The following is a 22875-nucleotide window of genomic DNA, read 5'->3' as shown; positions in this document are numbered from 1 at the left end:
TGTGGTTGTACAATATTTCCTATGTGTAAGTAATATTTACCTGAGGAAAACAAGATTTACAAAGGGTATTCCTGAGTTGCCTGCAGACAAAATTGGTCCTCAGTAGTGACACCAAGAAAAGGGGTTAATAGGCGATTTATAACATATGCTTTAAACTTGGACCCCTAGTTTCAGTATTTTATTATAAAAAGTAAAAATACTTTATAGTGTGGCATCCAAAAGCATACAGAAAGTTAAGGATGAATCCTAAAAACCTCTTTTTCCGGTGTATAAGCCCCATTGAATTCAACAGCTTACTTCAGAGTAGACATAGGATTGTCCTCTTGGTCTGTTTCAATCAAAGGAGAAGATAGATGAAAAGAGATGATACAATGAACACAGCATGTGAGCACATGAAAAATGGCTTCATGTTTCCAAATTGCAAAAAAAGAAGATCAAAGACTTTTTAACATCTTTCAAAGCTTCGGTTACAGACATGGATTCATTTTTTATTGAGCTGGAGTTTATAGGTAACATGTTTATAGGTTTCATAACTGCTCTGGCACTAGGTGGTTTATCTATAAAGCCTTTCAAGACACAGTGCAAAGGAAACTTCTGTTATTAATGAGCATTGGCCGTGAGATGCCTATAGTTAACAGTATGTTTGTTTCTCTCATCATACTTTATTCCATACAAGTGAAATTTCCTAAGAGATAAGTGGCATAGATTTAAAGAAGAAAGTAGGTGCCAAGAAATGTTGTTAATGTATTTTGACTTCATTAACTACAAACCACAAAACCTGGGATCCCCTTGAAACTGGTGCCAAAGTTTTGCAATCGATTTGTGGTGTTTCACAGTGAAAGGCCCACGTTTTGCAGCACCCCACACACAAACAGAGTAATTGACATTCAAACCCAGGGGGGTCACCAAAACCCAATGTCCGATTTTCCAAAATGGCGCCAAAACATTGGCAAAAGTCCTGCAGTAGCCTTTCGTGACCAAAACAACACATTCTGCATCGGACCCCAAAACGGAGTACTCAGCACCCTAAACCACGGGGTCACAGGATCACCAAAAAACCTGATGCTGTCCGATTCACTCAAAACTGGGGGGGGGTGTGTGCTGATGCAACCCCGCTGTTGCTTTTGACTACCTGTGATATCACAAAAGGACATGGTGGCTGCATGGGAAAAGGCAATTATTACTGGGATGGGGAACAAATGAAAGAAGAAGAAAGAGGCTCAGGGAAAGCTAGGGTAGTTGCAGATGTTTAGAAGACCAAGGTTCAGTGTGAGAACTATGATGAGCCACAAAGACTCATGTGTGACTCTCACTTCTGCTCACAATAAAAGGCCATTGTGGTGGGTGGGGAATTGTTAAGAGACACCTATTTCCCTCACAGAGCTACAATTCCCTGTGAGGAGGGTCTGACTGTTAAAACCATTCTGGAAACAGTAGCTTTGTGAGGGAAACAGGCGTCTCTTAACAAGTTTCGGCACCCCTTCAGGGTGCCAACTTAAATAAAATGAGGGGGGGGCATGTATGCCCCACCTCTCATAATTGATCATGTGGTGCAGTGCACACACACCATTTGGGGAGCCCCTCAGAATTGGCTCCCCTTTAAATTTCAGATCCCAGGAATTTGGGGAGTTAAACTGTGACGGTTTAAGAGTGTTTTGAATGTACAGTGCTGATTCGGCCCCACAGTTGCTAGACTGTGGCAAATGTTCACTATACAGCCAAAAGGAGAGAGCCTCAAATCCCTTGTGTAGCGCTCACAGAACCAGAGGTGGTTCTGTTGCATGTGACAGCAGTATTGCTCCCAGCAGAGAACACACATTTTCATATGTCCTATTGGTTACCTGCAGGCAGGAGCTGTAGTTTAGTTCTGACGCTTTAATTTCAACAGGGGAAAATCTCACACTGCGCGCACAGGGGGCCAATTCCAAACAGCCGCAGATGGGATCGGGCTGTGTGTGTAAAAAAAGAATGGTAAATAGATTTAGTTAAGTAAATACAGTGGTACCTCGGGTTAAGTACTTAATTCGTTCCGGAGGTCCGTTCTTAACCTGAAACTGTTCTTAACCTGAAGCACCACTTTAGCTAATGGGGCCTCCCACGGCCGCTGCGCCGCCAGAGCACGATTTCTGTTCTCATCCTGAAGCAAATTTCTTAACCCGAGGTACTATTTCTGGATCAGCGGAGTCTGTAACCTGAAGCGTATGTAACCCAAGGTACCACTGTAAATAAAAAAAACTTAACTAAAATTAGAAATTGTAGAAAGATTTTGACAGATTTTTTCTGAGTGCTCGGGGTCAAAAGAAAGCAATTTAACAACTGTTGTTGAGACATTTCATTCAATAATTGCTAGACCAGAGGTTTTCAACCTTTTTGAGTCCACGGCTCCTTTGACCAACTACATTCTTTCCGAGGCACCCCTGTGGGGCTGCAAAGCTGGCAGCCTCTCACCCTTTTTCAAACACCTTCCCTTGTGCAGTGTTCCCTCAGTCTCCTCTCCTCTCCCCTCTCCTTGAGAGTCCTCTGGGCAGCAGCAGCTGCCCCCCTGGTCTCTGAGCTGCCCCCCACCTGCCCCAAAGAGAGGTGCCTCCTCACACTGAGCCACAAGGGCATGGGAAGGGGATGCTCCCAGCCTTAGTGGCCCAATGGAGTCTGGCCAGAGCTGAACATGAGGCTAGCTAGCACCTTACTTCGGGAGGCCGCAACAGCCCGGCATGGCGGAAAGGCATGCAGTTCCCAGGAAGGCCTTGCACACAGCAAACACAAGAAAGCCCAGCACAGAGCCTGCCTGCCTGCCTGTCCTGTCTCCCACTTGTATGTCCATTCCAAACAGCAAGGGCTGGTGGAGTGGCCGACTAGGCTCCCTTGCCTACTTGCTTGCTTACTGCAAGGCCACCTCAGCTCCTGGCAGCCAGCACCCCTAGGCCAGCCCCAGAGGCACCATTCGCCTGGGGAGCACATTGTAGGCAGGGCTGCTGCAACAAACAGCCATGCAAGCCTTTGGGAGGTAGAGGTCCAAGAGGGCATCAGGGGAGGGAGGGAAGGAAAGAGGGACAGAGGCCAGTGTTGCCTGCGGCACTCAGACCATCCTTCATGGCACCCTAGGGTGCCACGGCACACTGCTTTAAAGATATGGTGTGGATGTGATCACTGTCAAGAAGCAGGTGCTCTGAAAATATATTGCAATCGGGAGATTACTGGAGGCCCTTTCTGGATGTAATTAAAGAACACGTGCAGGAGAAGAGCTCTGATTTTGATCATATAGCTCAGTTGGTAGAGCATGAGACTCTTAATCTCAGGGTTGTGGTTTTGAGCGCCACGTTGGGCAAAAGATTCCTGCATTTCCGGGGGTTGGACTAGAGACCCTCACTGCACTAGAGGCCGAAGAGTATCTTGCTGCTCTCCCCCCACCCCCTCAATACGTTCCCCCAGCTAGGAATGTTGGTGTATTCAGGACGGCTGCAAGGCGTATAAAGAGAAATCAAGCCGCCCGGGTTGACCTAACATTATTGCCTCCTACGATAAACTGAAATCTAGGCTCGGCGTCCCAATCACCCAGACGCGCAACTTGCGTTTGGGCGCGCCCGCCCGCTCGCCCTTTCGCCGCCTCCTTTCCCCGCCCAGGAGCCCTTGACGTCATCGCGGCCCGCCTCAGGCCCTGCCCCTCGCTTCGCCCCGCCCCCCGCCCCTCCGAGGAGGCGCGTCCTCCTTCCGCTTTCCCTCTCGCGTACGGGGCGCCTCCGGCCTAACCCGGCCCCCTCTAGCGGTGCCTCTGAGCCCGAGCTCCTCCTCAGCTTTCGGGGGATGTCGCGCCCGAGCAGCGTCTCCCCGCGGCCCCCCGGAGGGGCCGGCGGCGCTCCCAGCGCGGGCCCGTCCACCGCCGCCGCCGCCGCCTCGTCGTCCTGCTCCGGCAGCGGCCGCTCCAAAGGGCTGAAGGACATTCGCATCGACGAGGAGGTGAAAATCGCCGTGAACATCGCCCTGGAGAGGTTCCGCTATGGGGACCAGCGAGGTAACGCTTCCCCTTCGCTTCCCCCGAGGGCGGAGGAGGGGGTGGACCTGAAAGCGGCCCCAGTCGAAAGAGGCGGCTTTGTTATGGTGGGTCTTCGCGGGTCAGCGCCTAGTTAGTCCATCAGGGCGCCGAAGGAGTCCAGGCAACCAGTTGTAGTCCAGAACAGGGTTGCTTTTCAGTAAGCCTATTAAAACCGAATTATTATTATTTTTTTGGAGCCCTGTGCTGAGCATCACCTGCCAGCACTAGCTCTGCTGCATCCTTGGTGGAGGCATACAGTGGTACCTCGGGTTACATACACTTCAGGTTACATACGCTTCAGGTTACGGATGCCGCTAACCCAGAAATAGTACCTCGGGTTAAGAACTTTGCTTCAGAAATCGTGCTCCGGCAGCGTGGCAGCAGCAGGAGGCCCCATTAGCTAAAGTGGTGCTTCAGGTTAAGAATAGTTTCAAGTTAAGAACGGACCCCCAGAACGAATTAAGTACTTAACCCGAGGTACCACTGTATTAGTCTTGATCTTGCTTTTGTATGTACCTGCCAACTCCTAGAGGCTATGGGGTCTTGGCCCCCCAAAATGAAATATTGGAGGGGGCCGTCCCCCCAAAAAAGTTGATGGGCATTGCTATGACGTGCACCATATTATGTGATTATGTGGGATATGGCTTATGTGCCACCCCCTATTTTATTCAAGTTGGCACCTCTGCTACAGATGTGGTGGCGTGGCTATATGCATCCATAGCGAGCTGTCTTGCCACGGGTCGGATCACTGTTCCCTCGTTTTCAGTGCTGTCTTATTGGCTGGCAGCAACTCTGTGGCCTAGGGAACTAATCTTTGTCCTTTTCCAGTCTGGCACCCATCTTCAGCTCATATATGGCCCTCCCCCCCCCCCCCGATGTTGCTGGAGTTCAATTCATCGTCCCTGACCAACTGGTCATACTGGATTGGGTTGATGCCGAACTACAGGTCCCCATTGTCTACTATAGGGTGCAGTTTACCCCATTGGCCTCTTTAGTTCAGTGCTGCTGTTTGAGATCCTTTCATTGGAGATGATGGGAATTGAACCGGGGATCATGGGCATGCAATGCAGGAGTTGTATCACTTATGTAGAAGAGGCCCTTCCCATATTTAAGTATGGCATATACCGTTTTTATCTGTAATCTGACTTGAACCCTGTCAGGGGGAAAAACAGACTATAAATAAAATAATAATACGGCATGCATATTTTCTTTTTCATGCACTTATATAGCAAAACCCAATGAATGGAGCATAAAAAATGGTCATGCTGGATCAAACTAAGTTGCTACACTATGTTTCCAGAAGCAGCAAGCTTTATACTGTAGAAAGATCACTAGGAAAGTGATGGCTAGCTCATAGTTTGTCCTCTACCTTTGGACATACCGGAACAGCAGCTAATAGCTGTAGCAATTACCATAGTTTGTGGTAGTAACTTTCACACACTAATTGTTTTAAACTATGCTTTGTGTGAAATATCTCCTTTGTTCCTTCTTCATCTTTCTTGCTGATCAAATTCAATACATTGTGTGATCCTATTCATATCTACCCTGAAGTAAGCCTTATTACCCTTACCTCTCTCATGCTGACCTCGCCACTGTGATCCATGCGATGGTCATCTCCAGGCTTGATTATTGTAACTCACTCTACATGGGGTTGCCCTTGAAACTGACCCAGAAACTCCACTGGGTGTAGAATGCCACGGCGAGACTCCTTACGGGGTCTTCGCCGTGGGATCACATTCACCCAGTGCTATACCAGCTGCACTGGCTCACGGTGGAGTACAGGATCAGGTTTAAGGTGCTGGTTTTAACCTTTAAAGCCCTATACGGCCTAGGACCCTTGTACCTTGTGCCTCTCCTGGTATGTCCCACGGAGGACCTTACGGTCTGCAAATAACAACACGCTGAAGATTCCAGGCCCCAGAGAGATTAGACTGTCCTCAACCAGAGCCAGGCCCTTTTCGGCCATGGCCCCGGCCTGGTGGAACGTTCTCTCATAAGAGATCAGGGCCCTGCAAGATTTGACAACCTTCCACAGGGCCTGCAAGATGGAGCTGTTCTGCCAGCCCTTTGGTCAGGGTTCAGTCTGACTCATTTTCTCTTTTTATAAGAACAAGCATGAAGGAGGTTTCCCAGCCTCCTCACAGGTCCTTATAATATCAATGGAAACAGTTGATCGTGGCGAGTATTAACCGCTTTCAATTTTAACCTGAGGATTGTCATTTGTCCAGGTTTAACTTTAACTTTAATTTATTTGAATTAATTTTGGGATGCATTTTAATCAATTGATTGCTTGTTTTTATGCATATTGTATTATTTATATGATGTTAACCACTCTGAGCCTGACTCTGGTCGGGGAGGGCAGGGTACAAATAAAATTATATTATTATTATTATTATTATTATTATTATTATTATTATTATTATAGAATTCAATGGGACTGAGTTCCATGGAGTGAGGGAGTGCAGTTCTTAGTTTATTGTCCTTAAATAATCATTGCTTGTTTATTCAGGGGTGATATATTTCTGCTATTTAGACATAGTTGTATGTAGGCACATACATGTATGCTATCTCTTTCAGAAATGGAATTTCCTTCCTCCTTGACTAGTACTGAAAGAGCCTTCATTCATCGACTGAGTCAATCGCTTGGTCTGATTTCTAAAAGTAAAGGGTAAGTAAGTACCTTGCTAAAAATACTTACCCATGTGAATGGGAAAATATGCATCTTTCTGGCACAGTTTTGTTCTTCAGTTTTGAGTAGTGTCTTGAGGTGGAATTCTTCCTGAGAGTCTCTGTGTTCTGTTGTTTCAAACAGTTCTGTGTACAAGTACTGCCAGGGTGTGATGAGATATCTGTTGACTCTGTTGAGGTAGATTTATAATTTGGCCTTTGCCCAATTGCCGGTGATAAGTAGTTGACCAGGTGACCATATATGGCTCCCAAGTTTGGACTGTGTAGCCATTGCTGCAGTAACTTTTCCTTCTGCGTGCTACCTGCTTTGTAAGGCAGCAGAGATTGGCTGCTGGAGCTATAATGCCACTGCTATACCAAAGTATTTGGAGCACACCAGGTTGAGGAAGGCTGTGTCTTGCTCTGAGGGGTTAGGGTTCTTATAAATTGGGCTACTAAACTGAGATATGATTGTCCCTAATGAGACTATTGTGTCAGGCAGTGAAGAAATTTGAAGCATACTGTACCTACTGGAAAACAAGACCCAACCAAATCAGATTTGAAGTTAGATGTTTACTATGCCGAATGTTAAGCTATATTGATACTTTGTCTTTATATAGGTACTTAATCCAGGATCAAAAATCTATGGCGTGTAGCATCTGAAACAATATTTCTGAGTCAGTGTAGCTGACACTGACTCAGAAAGCAAAGCAATGTGTTTAGAGTTTAATTCACATATTTGGGGAGTCCTAGCATATCTTAATGTTTTGAGAAAACTGCTTCACTGTGGGTCTTATAATTCACCTGTGTTTGTAAAGGTTACTCCTGGTGCTGAATATGAAATGATTCTTCCTTTTTTGTTTTTTAGGAAAGGTGCAAGCAGATATCTAACTGTGAAGAAAAAAGATGGCTCAGAGTTGGCACATACAGTAATGACATGTAATTTGATTCCCAACACAAAACATGCTATCAGAAGCCTTGTACAGCGATTTCCTGTCACCAATAAAGAGCGCACCGAACTTCTACCAAAGACAGAGAGAGGAAATGTTTTTGCTGTTGAAGCTGGTGTGTTGAGTATATTCTGTTAAGAAATATAATGGTGAATTGTGAAGGGAAAATTTATTGCACACCCCAAGCTATGCTTGGAAACTCTTAGAGGTCTATGGCTTATGTGTGTATAATGACACAATTACAACTGCATAATGTTTTTGCAAATGCGGTTGACATATAAGTGCTGGTGTGTTCATTGCATTTTGATGGTGCTACAAGAGACTTGGCATTTATAGCACTACCTTGTTGCCATTTTATTTTTGGAAAGCACTGCTAGGTGGAGAATGAAAGCTCTTCACCTTGCAAGCTGTGCATTCTGATAATATGAGATACACCTAAATGTGCACTGTCTTTTCAGATTAAAATGCACAAAAATTGTGGCACATCAAACCAAAGGAGACCATGACTTGGTTCCCCTATGCCCCCTCTGTTAACAGAAGGTGCTGTAATAGAGCCGGAGGCTCCCATTAATGGGAGGACAGGCCATTTTTGCCAGTTCAGTATTCCCAGGTAGCCTCTTGTGTTATTTCCCATACCGTTTCTGGCAAGTCCCCCAGCCCTACCAAGCAGATTTTGAGGAAGAAATTTGAGGTGAACATTCTACCTTTCCTGTCTGTAAGCCAGAAGTATTCTGTAAGCAGATATGGATATCGGGTGGACAGTGAGAAAATGTAAACTAAGAGACAAATACAGGGCTCTTCCTGTGATGCTTCCAAAGCATTTTTCTACTTGCCTAGCCGTGTAAAAAGACAATTTTCTCTCTAGAAAACATGCATTTCTTTTTACGGTAGACTGAAGCTCAATGGTATGATCTACAGTTTTGCTGTGGTATGGAGCACTGTGGGATGCTGTGCTGAAGCCACTTCAACCCCACCAAACCCTATGCATGCAAAAAGATTGGGAGATTGTGTGGTTCAGTGGCCAATGAAGAAATAGCCTTTTACAAGACTAGCAAGAACAGTCATTAACAGCTTTCACCAAAGTTTGTGACATGCTATGTTGCAGGTGTTCTGAACACCCACAGCAGCACTAATTGTTGTGCGGCTGCTAAGCGGCAACCTCACGTTTGGCTGTAAACATGGGCAAAGCTAAATGTGTAAGTGAAGCATACCATTTCTAAAGATAAAAGCCTTGTTTGTGCTTAGCACTGAGCACTCCCCAACCCCCTGTGTAGTGATATAATTATGTGCTGTTAGCCCGGTTGTTTACTTCCCCCTCCCCTGGGGAAAAAAATGTAATCTTGATTAGTTTGCTAGGAAGCATTCAATTTTACATACTTAAAAGACAGGGCGTGCATCTGTTTAGATTAATAGCAAGTTTGGTGCAGTCATCACTTTTGTCTTTTCTTAGAGAACAGAGAAATGAGCAAAACAAGTGGGCGACTTAACAATGGCATCCCTCAAATCCCAGTGAAACGGGGAGAATCTGAATTTGATTCGTTTCGGCAGTCTCTACCAGTTTATGAAAAGCAGGATGAAATTGTTAGAATTATTAAAGAAAATAAAGTTATTTTGATTGTGGGGGAAACTGGATCAGGAAAAACCACTCAGGTATGTATTCTAGCAGAATTTGAAATGGAAAGATCTTTTGAATTGCTTATTTACAAATTCCAAAATAGTTTAAATCTCAAGTATTTAGTTTTGTCTACTAATGGAAATACACTTTCATTTTGATGACTTATTTTTTTCTGGTTACGTATAATAATAATAATTTTTTATTTATACTCCGGCCAGAGCTGGGCTGAGGGTGGCTAACCCCAGTAAAATTACAATAAAAACATAACAGGGCTGGGAAAGTACGGGTTAAAATACAATTTAATATGCAGCCTCATTTTAATAGTAGCCCGTAGATCAAAACCATAAGGGGAGGGAAACATAAGGATCAGAGTGAGTTCAAACCAAAGGCCCGGCGGAACAGCTCTGTCTTGCAGACCCTGCGCAAAGATGTCAGTTCCCGCGGAGCCCTAGTCTCTTAGAAAGTTTCTACAACTTTGATTTCTTATGCATTTTTCTATTGAAGCATCTTTTTGAAGAAAAGTAATATCTACTCAGGACACTTGGAGTGGGTTTGGCTGGACCGCATTCTCAGTTGGTCATAATAGATTATGTCCTGGTTCACATGTCATCCTAAGTTAAAATATTGCTTAGCAGGACTGCTTGAGCGTGTGGGTTTCCAGAGAAGAGCTTGAGCTGTTTCGCTCTTGCCTGGTCCAAGGTTTGGCCTAGTATGTTGTCTGAAAAGGTGCTTGTGGTTAAGTTCTCTCTTCACCCACTGGGGGCTGTAACCAAAAGTCCTAGTTTGTACAAGATACTGAGTCAGCCTTTGGCTTTGATTGGCATGACATAGCAGCATAAAGAACATCTTCTCCAGTAGCCTGCACAGATTGGCTCAGTATTATGTGTGAACTGGGCCTCTTGTGAGGAGGGTGCAGATTACAACTTTTTCAACGCTAATCTAAAATCTCTGTGTTCAGATTCCCCAGTTTCTACTTGATGACTGCTACAAAAACGGAATACCATGTCGCATATTTTGCACTCAGCCAAGACGTTTAGCAGCAATTGCTGTGGCTGAAAGGGTTGCTGCTGAGAGAAGAGAGAAGATTGGGCAGACGATTGGCTATCAAATCCGACTGGAAAGCAGGTCCTGCCAATATTGCTTGTAGTTTTGGATAGAAAGTGTTTTAGAAACATTTAGAAAAATGTGAGACAATGGAGCAGAAATGTATTACAGTCATACCTCGAAGGTCGAACAGAATCCATTGCGGAAGTCCATTTGACTTCTGAAATGTTCAGAAACCAAAGTGCTGCTTCTGATTGGCTGCAGGAAGTTCCTGCAGCCAATCAGAAGCCGCGGAAGCCTTGTTGGACATTCAGCTTCCAGAAGGATGTTTGAAAACCAGAACATTCACTTCTGGTTTTTTGATCATTTGGGAGCTGGAACATTCGACTCCCAAAGCGTTCGGGAGCTGAAATACGACTGTACTTGCTAATAAAAATTTAACAGGGTACTGTAATTACTTTCTCCCCCTATTCTTTTAGCCTTTGGGGCTCTCCTTTCAGAGGTAAGGCAGGTAGCCATGAGGGGTTCCAAATGTGGCTGCTATGCTGTTTTGCACAGCTCACCTCTGATGGTACCTGCAATTCCTTTATGAACCTCCTCAAAAGTCAAAGCCATCTGCTGAGTCTCTGCCTTTCAAGTTGAAGTGGGCCCCACGCCCCCAGTACAGTGCCCCATTTATCAATTGCTCACCACAGGAACACTTGCCTGGTGTAATTTTTTATCTGCATTGGGTGAAGACCTCTTTGTCAAGGTCTTTTAGGTTCCCCCCTTTGCTCTGCTGTTTTAGTAACATTTCCCTCTTTTTCTATTCTTGATTGTTTTAATTGAAAGCCATGCTGAAACTTGTGAAGTTGAAGGAGTGGGGTTACACATTTTTAATAAAAAATTTAAATGTGTATTGCATAACGCTTCCATGACACTATTAAACAGGGCTGCACTGTGGAACCTAAGAAATGGAAGCAAAAGAGCTCTCCAGCTCAGAATATATCAAGCATTGTAAAAGGCCATAGGTGGAAGGCTCGAAAAAAGACACTCTCATGAGCGGTTTTCAGAAGTCAGTATGTTGATCTGTTCCATGCATTCTGACAGCGGAGACAAGGGTGCATGTATCAGACAGACAGACAGTGAGTGTTTTTGCTCCCTTTCTGAATATACTACTATATAAAACATGGTTTTGTCCTGAAGAGAGGAAGAAGGACTGTTGTCTCTCAGGCAAGCGGTTATTTGTAATCTTGTATCTCTAAAAGTAGGTCAGATAGTATTTATGCATAGTCAACAATCTTATGCAGGGCTGGATGTGATAAATTTGTGATATATTTGCAATGACTTCATATCTGTGATGTGTGCAAATACTTCTTCATAAGCTGTTTTGTATTTTTAACAGGGTCTCTCCAAAGACACTTTTAACGTTTTGCACTAATGGTGTATTACTTCGTACATTAATGGCAGGAGATAGTGCACTGTCAACTGTAACACATGTCATTGTGGTAAGGTTGACTAATTATTTCTCACGAAAATAACAATGCCAAATTTTTGAAGTTGTGAAACTTGACGTAAAGTTCTTCTTGTTAGTTCTTTATTAAACTTTATGCATAAATTGACACAAGGAGCAGCATGATCAACTTTATAGTTTTGGAGTTGGCTGACATACGAAGGAACTTGTAGTTGAATGCATGACTTTGAGCCACTTGCTGTCAGATGTGTTTATTCAGATAACCAAGAGGCTACAAATAGCTTATGGTAGGCACATAAATCTTGATAACTACAATTCTGAACTTGAGTTGTGTCTACCTTAGTCAACAGAATACTAAAGCCTTAAATGGCTCAGGATACAGTATAGAAATTTAACATAATAATAATAATAATAATAATAATAATAATAATAATATAAAATAGGCCCAGTTTTTATTCAATAAAGTTGTCTTTAGTGGACAGTGAATGGCTGATTAAAAACTAAAGGAGAGCTTAACTGACATGTCTGCTATGGTGTAAACTTGTCACCACAGAGAACTGTGGAATAATGTATGCACCAATGAACTATAAGAGTACACAGGTGTTAACATATAGCCCACTGTCAGGGCTGCCCGAGGTCCCAGCTCACAAAGGACCAACGCCAGTTCGTTGTTATATACAAAAGTCTTTATTGAAGTTCAGTTTCGATTTCAAGGTCATGGCGCGCAGCTCTACGTCTCAACTCTAGACCGCCGAAGCTCCGTCTGAATCTCCTCCCCCCAGACACCAGTTTAAGACTCTAGCCTTGCTCCACCTCTTCCTTTGCTCTTTCCTCCTCTGGGTCCGCCTGTCCGCTGGGGTCTTGCCCTTTCTAGACTCTTCTGACGCTGAGTCCCCTGAGTCTTCCCCCAGCCTCCGGCGGGCTTTAGGACCTGGCTCCCAATCCGGGTCCTCTGCTGTCCCGCGCGCCTGTACATTTGAACTTGGCGTGCGCGCCCAGCCGGCAACCTTTCTCCTGACCGTTACACTGCTCCTGTCACTGCTTCCCCCTTCGGGGGAGCTAGCTGGACCTGACTTCTCCTCCGTTCCCTCACTCTGCGATAGAGGCGTGGCCAGCCCTGACTCATCTTCTCTCCCTACTGGAGGAGATGCTGGCCCTGATGCATGGGACTCTTCCCCCCCCACTCCGCTCTGGTGGGGAAACTGGTCCTGATCTCCCGCTGCTGCTTTGGGAGTCCCCGCTGGCCCCTTGCTTCTGGTGTCCCCCCCCCCCGGGACCTCCCTTGCCCTGGCCATCGGCGCCCCCCTCTGGGAATCTTCTGAATCGCTGGAGAAGCTCATGGAATCTCTCGGGTCACTGTCATACTCCCCTACGCTGCCCTCAGATTCTTCCCCTTCGCTCTCCGTTTCCTCTCTTCCCTGTGCCTCTGCTCCTGAGCCCCTGACACCCACAATATCAGATGTGCTGCTAGACTGATGGTGCTGCTAGACTGACATGGTGAAACCTTGAAGCAAAGAACATGCTCACAAGAGAAAGCATGAGGGGCATAAGAGAATAGGGTGGCATGTCTCCAAGAATGGCTGAGTAGGAGTTGGATAGAACATGATACCTAACCCGCTGAATAAATTTAACCTAGTAAAATGGTAGTCAAATCAGCTTACTTTAGCACTTCTGCTAATATGAGAAAGATTACTGCTTCTGGATGAATGCTGTGTTAATTCTACATAGATCGCAATAAATGCCTAGCAGGTTTATTTGCAAAAATATAAAACTATTGTCAACAAATGACAAAATTTGTAATGCAGAAGTTATGTAGTATACTGTGGTAAACTTAAACTCTGTTCTAAAGAGGGCTCTCTTTCTTGTTTATATTGTAGGATGAAGTCCATGAGAGAGATCGGTTCAGCGACTTCTTGTTAACGAAGTTAAGAGATACACTACAAAAACACTCATCGTTGAAACTCATACTTTCTAGTGCTGCCCTGGATGTGAACCTCTTTCTCAGATATTTTGTAGGCTGTCCAGTGATATATAGTAAGTTCAAATGCTAGTAGGAATCAGTCTACTAAATTAAGTTGAATGCATTTTCCTTAGCTTGGTGTAGTACATGTCAAACCTTGGAATCAAATCAATGTATTACTATTTTTGTTACTATTACTACTGCTACTGCTGCCTTTCACATACATGTCTCAAGGCAACATGCAAAATGCAACAAAAAACAGGTAAAAGTCATCTTTTAAAGATATCTTTTAAAACAATACAAAATGGACATCCATGGCAGAGACCTATTCTTCTGGCTGAGAAAGCTTGTAACAATTAGTATACAGTTTCCTTAATCCAATATGCAAATATTAAAGCTGCATTTCTATAAGTCTTGAACTGCTTTTTTTGGTACATATTTACTATTTTTACATGGCATATGTATATCTATATACAGTCGTACCTCCGCCTATGTATCCCTCTGGTTACATAAACTTCGGGATACGTAAGTGGCAAACCTGGAAGTATATTTCCGGGTTTTTGCCGCATGCGCATGCACAGAAGTATTATACTGCCGCACGCGTGCAGAAGTAGTCCCTCTGGTTGCGGAAACCTTGGGATCTGACCGTAGCTCTGGAACGGATCCTGTCCGCTACCGGAGGTACCACTGTATAGAGAGAAAGAGATTTAGCAGTTTGAAACCTGTAAGCTGCAGGTTTAAGTATGATATTGATGATTTAGCATAAACTTGATTATTTATATTCATGTCTTCAGTACCAGGAAGACCATTTGAAGTAAAAGAGATGTTCCTTGAAGACCTACTAAGAAGCACAGGCTACACAAATAAAGAGATGATCAAATACAAAAAGGAAAAACAGCGAGGTTGGTATCTATATATGCAGGTGTTAGAAGGGAGATGTATCTAGAGCAAAGCAAACATTGCAAACACGCCCCCCCCGAATATACTGTGAAACACTAGTAAGTAAATATACATTTTCACCTTTACTCTTTTTTTGTGTGTAAAACATTTTAAAATGTTCTGCAGAGGAAAAACAACAGACAACTCTGACTGAATGGTATTCTGCGCAAGACAACAGCAAGCCAGAATTGCAGCGCCAGAGAGCAATACCAAATGTGGCTGAAGAATATGATCTGCTGGATGATGGTGGTGACACAGTGTTCAGTCAGTTGGTATGAATTTGTTTAAGGATTCTAATATTTAATGTTGATAGGAATTGTCATGAAACAAGAACGGTATGATCTAGGTTCAAATTTCCACCAACATTCATTTGTGTATGAAGCTCATAGTCAGCATAGTCTCCTCTGCATACACAACAGATGTGCATTCGTAGAGGTCCCCCTGACTTTTCCTGCTCTCCAGGATTTCTGTAAAGTCAGGCATCCAAGTGACTCATTGCTGTTTTCATATAGTATATGTTAGTGATTATGCCTATTTTTGTATTTGTGCATGGTGGGGCTCTCTCTTGCTCTCTTTTTAACACCTATGTGTAATTCTGTGTTGTTTTTAAATGTGGGAGTAGCATGAGTTCAGGATGCCTTGCCTTCTGCAGAGGACTTTCTCTCACTTTGGCACAGTAAAAGCTACTTTTAAACTTGAGAGGGAGGGGCTGCCATTAAGAATAGAAAGTTAAGACAGCAAAAAGCTCCACTATGTATATAGATCTAGGTCTTTGGTCTTTCTTTAACTTAAGAGTGTTACTTCCCATAATGTATATTATTCATGACAATCAACCTGGAAGAAATCCTTTCTGTAAAGTCGAAGAAAGGCCAATGAAGCATGCACCTAGCGTGCAAGTTTTGAAACATTGAAGCCTCTTATTCTTTCAGTTTCAGGGTGAGAAAATAGCAACCGGAGATCTTCTGTTGCTCTTAGATAGCATTCAGATAAAAGTAATGTTGTTTCCTTATTTTCAGGCTGAAAAAGATGTCAACTGCCTTGAACCTTGGTTAATTAAAGAAATGGATGCTTGTCTCTCTGATATTTGGCTACACAAAGACATTGATGCCTTTGCACAGGTGTTCCACCTTATTTTAACTGAAAATGTCAGTGGTAAGTTTGCATTCTTAACTTTCCCTTGCTGAACTGTGCGCCTAAGCCATAAATACCTTATTTGCCCTAAAAAATAATAATCCGGTCCATAACCTTTTAAAAATAATATGTGTTTTCTTGGAGTTAGACGTTTTCTGGAACTCTTTAAAATTATTTTTGAATAAGTGGACTGGGACTAATGAGCAATCACTATAGGCAAGATCCAGCCCTCTGCAGCAGGGGGCAGGGTGGCTGTGGGGGGCGGGCGGGGAGAATGGCAAATTTCATTGCAAAAATGGAAGGTCATTGTGCAAGTGGAATGCCACAGTTGGTGTTTCTGCAATATTCGTATTTTCCGAAAGCATAGGAAGCTGCCCTGTACTGAATCAGACCATTGGTTCATCCATCTCAGTTTGTCCACACTGACTGTCAGTGATCAAACCCGCAACCTTCTGCTTGCAAAACAGATACTGTGCCACTGAGCAATTCCTTTTCCTTAAACATACAGCTTAATCTTCTGTATATTTCCTCTGGAGCAAGTTCCAGGTAAATGTACATAGGTTTAAACCCAAAGTAACAAGAATCCATGCGACTCTTTAAAGTTGTGGACCCTGGGTTAGTTGAAATCAATGGAGTGCATCTGCCATAATTTAAATGGATTTCCCATTGATTTCAGTGGGAACTAAGTGCAGCTAAGTTGGTATGGATCCAACCCAGAATGTTCTGAAAAGATTTTGCCAAAACAGTTTGGAGAGTTGAGCATTTGTTAAACACTAACTGTCCCCTTCTCCTTGTCCTAGTTGACTACAGGCACAGCGAGACAAGTGCAACGACTTTAATGGTAGCTTCTGGAAGAGGTTTCTTGAGTCAAGTAGAACAGCTGATTGGTATGGGAGCAAACATTCACATCAAATCATCCAATGGCTGGTAAAACAATCTCATTGCAACTTTCCCCCATTCATTTCTTTGTGTATGTGCGTGTGTATGTAGAGAGAAATCGTGTTTTATTGGAAATGTTGAGGGTAAATTATAAGCTGTTTTTTAAACTGCAACAAGATTATTTTTTTAGTTCCCACGCTATCTACTCCACATTGCTGGTGCTATACCCTGTATTTCCTGAGATCTGGCAGACCTAATTGTCAGAGATCCAGTCTGTTGTAATAGATTTCAGTGTTTGCTTAAATATTTGTGTGATTATGCTGAAGTAGATAGAAGAAATTTCAACAATTTATAGCTAATATAGTGGGAAGTGGGAGATTATAGAATTGTCCTTCTGCCCTATAAGACAAGACCATCACAGTCTGTTGCATTACTAAAGCAACTAGCTCCTGTCTACTAGTCTGCAACTTCCCCACCCCTGAAGAGCAAAACCTCAACAAACTCAACTCTATAATGAGTGGGATACTTTTACTGTTTACTGCTGCCTTCCCACAGGGTAATCTGTGGTGCCCCCATGGCAGTAGTGGACATAACTGGTGGCATCAGTGAGTGGGGCCAGAGCAGACAGTGGGAAGAACATCCCTTTCCCCCCTCCTTTTCCCTCCCTACATTCTCTTTCTGCCTGCTCCTCCATTTCCCCCCTCCTTGCCACTTGCATGGAAGTAGGCTGAGGGTTTGCCTGAGAGCTGCAGGTTTGCTCAGCCTTGATGTAATGTGCCACATGATTTTTGTCCAAAAGTTTAAAAGTCTCCCATATGAAGATTTTTTTTTATTTCTACAATTCATTTGGTTGGGTTTGGTAGTTTATAGTGCTATGAGTTCAACTAATAAATACAAGTTGCTTAGAATCTTGTTACTCTAAGTTTGTATTAGTTCTGCTTTTTCCAATTAGTGGAACCCTATTCAGACATGCCTCTAATGAGGGTGGAGGACTGAGTATGTACCTACCTCCCCCCCCCCCACCATGCCTTCAGTATCCACATGGTAGATGTCATGTTAAAACAGGGCTCATGCACACAGGCTACCACCCTGTCTTTGAGGAAGCAGTGCATGAATTTGGCCTATGCTCTCTGACCTCTAATTTAAGTTCTGTTTTGGTCTTTGTTCCAATTTAATTTGACACTCGGCTGTAAGCAAAAATTGTTTGCAAGAATCTCCTTCTCCATGCTTCAAGGAGAATTGGGGAGAAATTATGTGCAATGTAGACATAGCTGAAGTTTAGAATTGGGTATATTTCTCTGCACAGTAAATTGAGGCGGAAGAATCTTCCGATGACTTCAATAAATAATAGTAGTCATTTAGCACTTTTCCTAGTAGCTGGAAGCACTTCCCAAACATTATCTTAGTAAATCTATATAATTAAAAAAGTCTTAATTATATCTCCACATATCAATTAGAGCTCCTTGGTTTTTAAAAGAAATAGAGCTTTTGATCAAGTCCCGTCCTCTTGGCTCTACTTCAATTTTTGACTTTTTTTTTAGTACTGGAAAAAATGTATTAAAGTCCTAGGCAAAGGTTTTTTGTAAGTATCCAGTGGGATTCTTGCCTCTAGTCATATGCAGGCTAACAAAATAAGATTAAAAAAGCCTTCCTGAATGTAACTAACAATGATTGAAAATGTTCTTTGTTCATAGGTTACATTTTTGTACTTAAGCTTGTTTTATTTTTTTATAATTATTACAGGACAGCTTTAGACTGGGCTAAGCACTTTGGACAGACAGAAGTGGTTGATCTGTTGGAGTCCTATTGGTAATGTGTTTATTAACTCTGGAATCATAGAATCATAGAACTGTAAAGTTGGAAGTGACCACAAGGGTCATCTAGTTCAGTCCCCTGCAATGCAGGAATCTTTTGCCCAACGTGGGGCTTGAACCCACATTGCTGAGATTATGAGTCCCATGCGCTACCGACTAAGCTATCCCATTGTGCTTGCAGAGAACTGCCTGTACTTTCTAAAGCATGGATAGGGAACTGGATCTGGCCAGCTGATTCAAAGGCCCCTGGGTTTGTGGGAAGACTCCTTTGTGGTTTTCAGATAATAGTGGAAGTAGATCAAGGAACCAACAGCTTCAGGAATGATATTTTAAAAATCTGCTTCCATGTTCTGCAAGTATTGCCAATTGTTTGACATGTGTATTTTTTGGTGCTTGTATTTTAGTGCCTCACTAGAGTCGGGTAATCTCGATGAAAGTTCTTTGGTCCATGCAAATGCTAGTGAACTCAGTGCAGAAGACAGAGAACTCCTAAAGGCTTATCATCACAGCTTTGATGATGAAAAAGTAGATCTCGACCTGATCATGCACCTGCTATACAACATCTGTCACAGCTGTGATGCAGGTAAATGCAGGTGTAGTGCTAATATTCATTTTAACAATCTTTTATACGCACATGCTTTAATCTGTACTCTGGCACATAGACTACTATGCACAGAAAACATTTGTTGGAAGCCAAAGGCTGTCGTATTCCACATGTGAGCTTGTTAGAAGTAGAGTACTGCAATAAATTGACTTTTGTTGTCTGATCAGCAAGACTGCTCTTATTTTGCAAATGCATTTGACTATGATTATGCCCTACTCCTCTTTTCCTATGGATGGTTCTTATAAACAGGGCCCCCATGTGTATGAATGGAGATGGGCAGGTTTTGCATTACACTAACACATTCTACATTAGTGGGCACAAGCCCCAAACTTGCCCTTTGACCATATGTAGCCCATCCCTGTCTAGGCTTAGAATCATAGAATTGTAGAATTGGAAGGGGCCATGAGAATTATCTAGTCCAACCCCATGCAATGTGGGAATCTTTTGCCCAATGTGGGACATGATCCCATGAGTCTTCTGCTCTACCACCTGAGCTCACGATGAAAGACCAGGTGCTAAGCATAGCTTTCTCTTATTCTATTTCCTTTCACTTTGGAACTTTGTCTTAAAGGAGCGGTTTTAATTTTTCTTCCTGGATACGATGAGATTGTTGGCTTGAGGGACCGCATCCTGTTTGATGACAAGAGGTTTTCTGATAACGCTCACAGGTAAAAAAATATATGTAACTCTTATTTTGGTATATTGGTTTTACTCTTAGAAGACTGCATTTCATTCAATTCATACTTATTTGTTATTAGGTTCCAAGTTTTTATGCTGCATTCAAATATGCAGACATCAGATCAGAAGAAGGTTCTAAAGACCTCTCCCCCAGGCATCCGCAAAATAGCAAGTATCAAATTACTTTTTAACCATTTCTATCAATCCACACTCTTTTCACATCGACTGTTATTACAGCGTAATGTGTTGTTTCAGATTCTTTCTACAAATATTGCCGAAACCAGCATCACAGTTAATGATGTTGTCTTTGTGATTGACTCTGGAAAAATGAAGGAGGTATGCCATTTGCCTGTTTATCTATTTTTTTTAAGATACTGCTTGATATAATACGGTCATACCTCATGTTTTCGTGCTTCATGTTACGTTCTTTCAGGTTATGTCCTGCGGCGACCCGGAAGTACCGGAGAGGGTTACTTCTGGGTTTCGCTGCTCACATATGCGCAGAAGCGCAAAATGACGTCACACGCATGCGCAGAAGCGGCGAATGACAACCCGCGTGTGTGCAGACGCGCCGCTGCGGGTTGTGCTCTTTTCATGTTGCGAACGGGCCTCCGGAACGGATCCAGTTGGCAACCGGGGGTACCACTGTAGTCTCTAAGTAGTTTATATAAAATGAAGTTTAGCAGTTGCTAAAAATGAGGTGAAAATAAAACACAACTGTATATTGCAAAAAAACCCCTCAAATTTATCTTAGACTCATGTTTAATTTTAGTTTACCATAAACTAAAAGTGTGCTGTATTGTAAACAAAACATTTAAAGAAGGATTTTATTACAATGTGTAAAATATTGTTACATGCCACCCCAGTCTTCAACTAGTGTGAGATTCCAGGGGTCTTGGCTTTCACCCAGGGTTCATGTTTTCCTCAGAAATAAGGCACAGTGGAGCCTGCAGTGTCTTTATGACTGATGTGTTTTTACACACACACACACACACACACACACACACACACACAGATATATGCAACCTGAGTCTGCAGTGGAGGATGTTCTGCTGCAGGAAGGGTGGGACTTGATTTTTGCCAGTTCCCCAGCAGCTCTCTGTGCCCCAGAAAAGCTGCTTTGGGGATCTTTCAACAACATGGAAAGTGGAATTGGGGAAATTCACCTCCTCCCTTCTCACCAGCAGGAGCATCAAATGAATCTCAGTGCCTTCTATAAGTGGAAAGAGAACTTCTGTTCTTGGAAGGGCAAGCCTGGATCTAGGCCAATGTATGCCAAAATCACTTCACAAAACTATTGTTAATTTACATTATTTTATCATTCAAGTGTTCATTTCACCTTGCTATTCTAAATCTACATTCTAATAAAAGTGTTTTCTTGAAATTTTAGAAGTCCTTTGATGCATTGAACTGTGTGACCATGCTGAAGATGGTATGGATTTCAAAAGCTAGTGCCGTTCAGAGAAAGGGCAGGTAATGCAAATATCATGAATATTTTCTTCTAAGAACAGATTACAGACAGACTATTCTTACTTTTTCAAGAAAAAAAAATATTTCTTAGAATTACTGGTATAAGATTACTTGAAACAGGTTAATTTTGATTTTTAAAAAAGCTTAAATGTTAGTACTTTTATTTTTATTTTTCAACAAAATCTTTCTTAGACTATTTCTGGAAGTAATATCTTTTTGGAGACACCTGGTTGTGCTTTTCACACTATTCACTTTGGATCACATACCAGCCCTGTGTTTAAAATTTATATTGTAGTATTCTTAAGAAGCGCATGTTACATTTCCAATTAATTTGAGCCCTTCAGGCAAAAGTTATAATGAATGACACTTCTGAAAGAGCTTATTTATGAAATCTACTTTCTACTTTCAACATCTCTTTTTCCTGCTTTGATTTTTAAAATTCTACTCTTCATGTATTGACTTACCTTAAATAATACTTACTGTTTCTAAGGGCAGGACGTTGTCGACCTGGAATTTGTTTCCGACTTTTTAGTAGACTCAGATTTCAAAATATGCTGGAATTTCAGACCCCAGAACTACTAAGAATGCCACTACAGGTTAGTGATCTTTCTTGTATTGTTAAGTCCAAAGAGGTCTTTATAACACAGTGGTCCCACTCAACCTTCAAGCCAAACCATGACTTGTGCTAACCATAGTTTAGACTCCAAACCATGGTTTAGAATTGTTAGTTTCCTTTTAATTTCTGTCCTCCCACCAGTTTACTTGGAGCTGCAGCCTCTGGAGACTGAGAAATGGTTCAGGCTTCATGGTATTGGAAACTGTTGACCTTTGCTTCCCAGCTGGTTGGGAAGAATATGCAAGAGTTCTTCTTTATTCATGTCACGCTAAGCTATGCTTTATCAGGATGTGTGAACACGACCAGTACGTGGAAGGTTGCTGTTTGAAGCACTTACCATAGGACACCTCAATTTTAAAAGAATCTAAAATAACCCATTGTATTTCTATATAATACTTGTGGAAGTTTGATCAGTATTAAGAGGTGTCCTGCACCTCTACTTCACATCATACCAAAAAGCAGCCTTGGACAATGTTGCAGTGTTGTGTCCAGTGGTAGTCACTGATGATGGTGTTGCTGGTTTGGTTTGCCTATTTGCATTCCTTTGCACGAACAACACTGTATGAGTTAGCATAGAATGTCACAAGCAAACATTTTTCTTTAGCTGCTTTTTATACATCAAGGCTTAAGTAGAAATGAGCAATTGAGGTGCAATCGTAGGCAGGATTCCTTGATCCCACTGAATTTGGTGGTACTTGCTTTTCAGTAGAGCAATTATATAGGTTTAAGATAAAAATCTGCTTTTACTGCAGACTTGCTATAGTGAAAGTGTGAATATTCTTAGTTTCTTTATTTTTGTTGCAGCTCTACTACATGTTTTGGATCAGGGGTGATTAAAGCTGAATATTTGATTTTGTGTGTTTTAGTTCACACATTTTCAAATGTCAGACTGGCATAAGAGTTTGTTAAGTACTAGGGAGCAATCAGCTTTTCTCCTATGCATTTACTGAGCTAATACTTGGGGGGGGGGGGAAAGTAACTAATTAATCCTGTAAACATATACCCACTTTACTTAAAGAAATCCC

General features: G+C 42.6%; 1 protein-coding gene across 2 annotated transcripts in view; it reads left to right on the top strand.

The window, feature by feature from the left end:
* Positions 1-3690: 3690 nt before the first annotated feature.
* The window catches only part of YTHDC2 (YTH N6-methyladenosine RNA binding protein C2), a 34444-nt gene continuing 15259 nt past the window's right edge, over positions 3691-22875 (top strand). For both annotated transcript variants that reach the window (XM_081880311.1, XM_081880310.1), the window contains exons 1-18: positions 3691-4009; positions 6608-6698; positions 7566-7762; positions 9098-9297; positions 10221-10387; positions 11691-11793; positions 13637-13793; positions 14514-14621; positions 14785-14930; positions 15675-15810; positions 16590-16716; positions 18412-18477; positions 18887-19065; positions 19658-19754; positions 19845-19932; positions 20020-20100; positions 21155-21237; positions 21725-21830. In XM_081880311.1, the coding sequence (XP_081736437.1) occupies positions 3802-4009; positions 6608-6698; positions 7566-7762; positions 9098-9297; positions 10221-10387; positions 11691-11793; positions 13637-13793; positions 14514-14621; positions 14785-14930; positions 15675-15810; positions 16590-16716; positions 18412-18477; positions 18887-19065; positions 19658-19754; positions 19845-19932; positions 20020-20100; positions 21155-21237; positions 21725-21830 (2340 nt within the window). In that variant the 5' untranslated portion in view covers positions 3691-3801. The remainder of the gene's footprint in view (positions 4010-6607; positions 6699-7565; positions 7763-9097; positions 9298-10220; positions 10388-11690; positions 11794-13636; positions 13794-14513; positions 14622-14784; positions 14931-15674; positions 15811-16589; positions 16717-18411; positions 18478-18886; positions 19066-19657; positions 19755-19844; positions 19933-20019; positions 20101-21154; positions 21238-21724; positions 21831-22875) is intronic.

Source organism: Podarcis erhardii (assembly GCF_964252035.2).
Source record: "Podarcis erhardii genome assembly, chromosome: 11".
Lineage (NCBI taxonomy): Eukaryota > Metazoa > Chordata > Lepidosauria > Squamata > Lacertidae > Podarcis > Podarcis erhardii.
This window is presented reverse-complemented; position numbering and strand designations above follow the sequence as displayed.